The sequence below is a fragment of the Schistosoma mansoni genome (genome assembly GCF_000237925.1).
Source record: "Schistosoma mansoni, WGS project CABG00000000 data, chromosome 1 unplaced supercontig 0010, strain Puerto Rico, whole genome shotgun sequence".
NCBI classification, from domain to species: Eukaryota; Metazoa; Platyhelminthes; class Trematoda; order Strigeidida; family Schistosomatidae; genus Schistosoma; species Schistosoma mansoni.
Window position 1 is genome coordinate 1,985,601 of NW_017385987.1, and position 2,662 is coordinate 1,988,262.

The following is a 2,662-nucleotide window of genomic DNA, read 5'->3' on the forward strand; positions in this document are numbered from 1 at the left end:
AGCATAGTAGTTAAGTTACTTGAAAATATAATTCTGGCTAGGGTACTGAGTCACATTGATTCGTGTAATATGTTAGCTCCCTAGCAGCATGGGTTTCGTAACAAGCGTTCATGCTTGACTAACATACTCATTGCGAGAGAGGATTGGATAGCTGCCCTAGACAACGGCCTGTCTATCGACGTGATATTCATAGATTTTAGCAAAGCGTTTGACAAGGTTTCACACTTAGGTCTTATGCAGAAGCTCTCGAGCTTTGGAAAAACAGGTGCTCTACAGGAATGGATAGGAAACTTCTTATGTGACCGCAGACAGAGAGTGAGGGTCAATGGAACGCTATCCGAATGGAAGCCGGTCAAAATCGGTGTACCCCAAGGTATCATCTTAGGCCCTATACTTTTCCTTCTCTATGTTAGTGAATTACCGTTATTGCTTAGGTTGTCGACATTATTGTTTGCGGATGATGTCAAAATCTGGAGAGAAATAAGAAGTGAGGCTGATCATTTCTATCTCCAAGCTGACTTGGACGAATTAATAAGATGGGCTCGTGGTCGAGGCTTAGAAGTTAATTTTAGGAAGAGCGTGCTCATGCACATCGGACACGGTAATAGTTACCATTATACTATTGGTGGTACGTCTCTTATACGCGTTCAAGAACATAAAGACTTAGGAGTAAGTATAAGTCACGACTTGAAAACTACTACGCACTGCAATGCGGCTGCTTCCAAAGGTTATCGTGCATTATGGTCACTTCGCCGAGCATTTAAATGCTTTGACGAGGAGATGTTTCGAATTTTATATCCCACTTATGTAAGGCCACACTTAGAATACTATATCCAAGCAGCTAGCCCATGTCTGATAAAGGATACTAAATCGCTTGAGCGTGTCCAGCGTGTGGGGACAAAATCAGTGAAGGGTCTTTCTAAACTCCCTTACGATGAGCGTTTGAAACGTCTAAACCTTTTCCCCTTATCTTATCGTAGGACACGAGGTGACCTTATACTGGCATTTCGTATCTTTAATTATGATTTGGGCGTTAATATGTCTTATCTTTTTGCTCCCTCCAGCACTAATAATCTCCAAGGTCATAGCAAGAAGGTTCAGAAACCGCGATCTAATAAACTAAAGGTGGGGTCCCGTTTTTCTCATCGAGTGGTCAATGACTGGAACGCATTACCAGAACAAGTGGTATCAGCACCATCAGTGAACATTTTCAAGAAGAAGCTGGACCCTCACTGGAAGGCAATCTGTCAGGATTAACACAGGTTCATCAACCTACTATCCTTATTACTGAAGACAAAGTTTGAGGATTGAGGTTTGACGGTTGAAGGAAAAATCTTACGCGGTTACTTTAGAGGGCACGTCACAATAGTGAACAATGTCGTTCGTCCCCAACTTTCCACCTTCTCTTCTTCAACGCATCAAAAGTGATGACACAGGGGATGAAAAAAAGAGAAGCAAGGATGACTATAGGAAAATGAAGGAACTTGAAGAGGCCAGAAAATTGGCTGTAATGCCTGCAATGAAGGACGAAGAAGGACGGGACATCAATCCTCATATTCCACAGTACATTATGCAAGCTCCATGGTATTATGGTGCCTTGCATCCGACTTTGCGGCATCAACGTATACAAGATGAAAAGAAGCGTGAGGACACCTCTGGCAAAATGAAGGGTTCTAACGCTTTAAATGTTTGGTACAAAAGGGGACTACCCCAAATCAAACAAAAGGTTACGTTCTATCGAGATGGTGCTTGTGAGAATTGTGGGTCCATGTCACACAAGCGAAAAGACTGTCTTGAGCGTCCTCGAAAAGTAGGTATTTAGTGTTATGAGTAGTTTGTTGTTATCTTTTTGGTACCCAGTTTCTATCTTAGTTTTACTTCTACATGAGGACTTGCAAAAGTTAATCAGTAAATACTAAGTTTTTAAAAAGAATTCGGGCAGTATGGCCGAGTAAAATCAACGTAATTCGCTGTCTAGAGGAGTAGGACTTTAAGTCGTATTCAGAACTGATACGTGGGAGCGTCGCGTTATGTAATTAATATGATAGTCATTTTTGTCACTATTATCACGCAGTAAGGTTCATGTAACTGAAATGCTCTTTTTGCCTCAGTTCCCACATATTATGGATTTAAAAAACTTCCAGTTCGGGTTTGTCAACTTGGTTTCGAGCCACACTGTATGAGGGCAAGTTATACTACACTCATCGAAACCGAAGTACGTAGAGCGAGATACAAACCTTCGGCTGAAAGTCAAACTTTTTGATCATTGAGCTACTGATCCACTATGCTGACACCTACCGCAACAGAAATTAAATATCCAACTGTCTACTGTAGTGTCTTGTGAGTTTGCTAAAATCCATTCAGGAAAAAAACGACTTATCATTCGTACGACAAAACCAGTAAGATTCCGTTCATCGGCCTGTTTCACCAGGCTGAAAGATGTAAGACACCTGAAAATAGAAAAGTACAATGGTTTTCACAGATATTTTTGGGACATTTCTCGTATTTTAGAACCTCCAAAGCGGCATTGTCATTAGTCGTAGAGTTCTAAATGAGTATGGCAACGCGGTTGATGATGCCACATATATATACCATCTCAGGTGCGTAAGACGTGTTTAGAATTTCCAACCATAGACTACCTACGTTTGCTTCACTGGGTTAC

At 41.3% G+C, this 2,662-nt stretch overlaps 1 protein-coding gene across 1 annotated transcript in view; it reads left to right on the plus strand.

Annotated features, from left to right (window-relative positions):
- The first annotated feature begins 1,345 nt into the window (after positions 1 to 1,345).
- Positions 1,346 to 2,662, plus strand: part of Smp_019190 (step II splicing factor slu7, putative) — a 7,787-nt gene continuing 6,470 nt past the window's right edge. Inside the window, exon 1 of the mRNA XM_018791983.1 lies at positions 1,346 to 1,810. Coding sequence (XP_018644889.1) covers positions 1,376 to 1,810 — 435 coding nt within the window. The 5' untranslated portion in view covers positions 1,346 to 1,375. The remainder of the gene's footprint in view (positions 1,811 to 2,662) is intronic.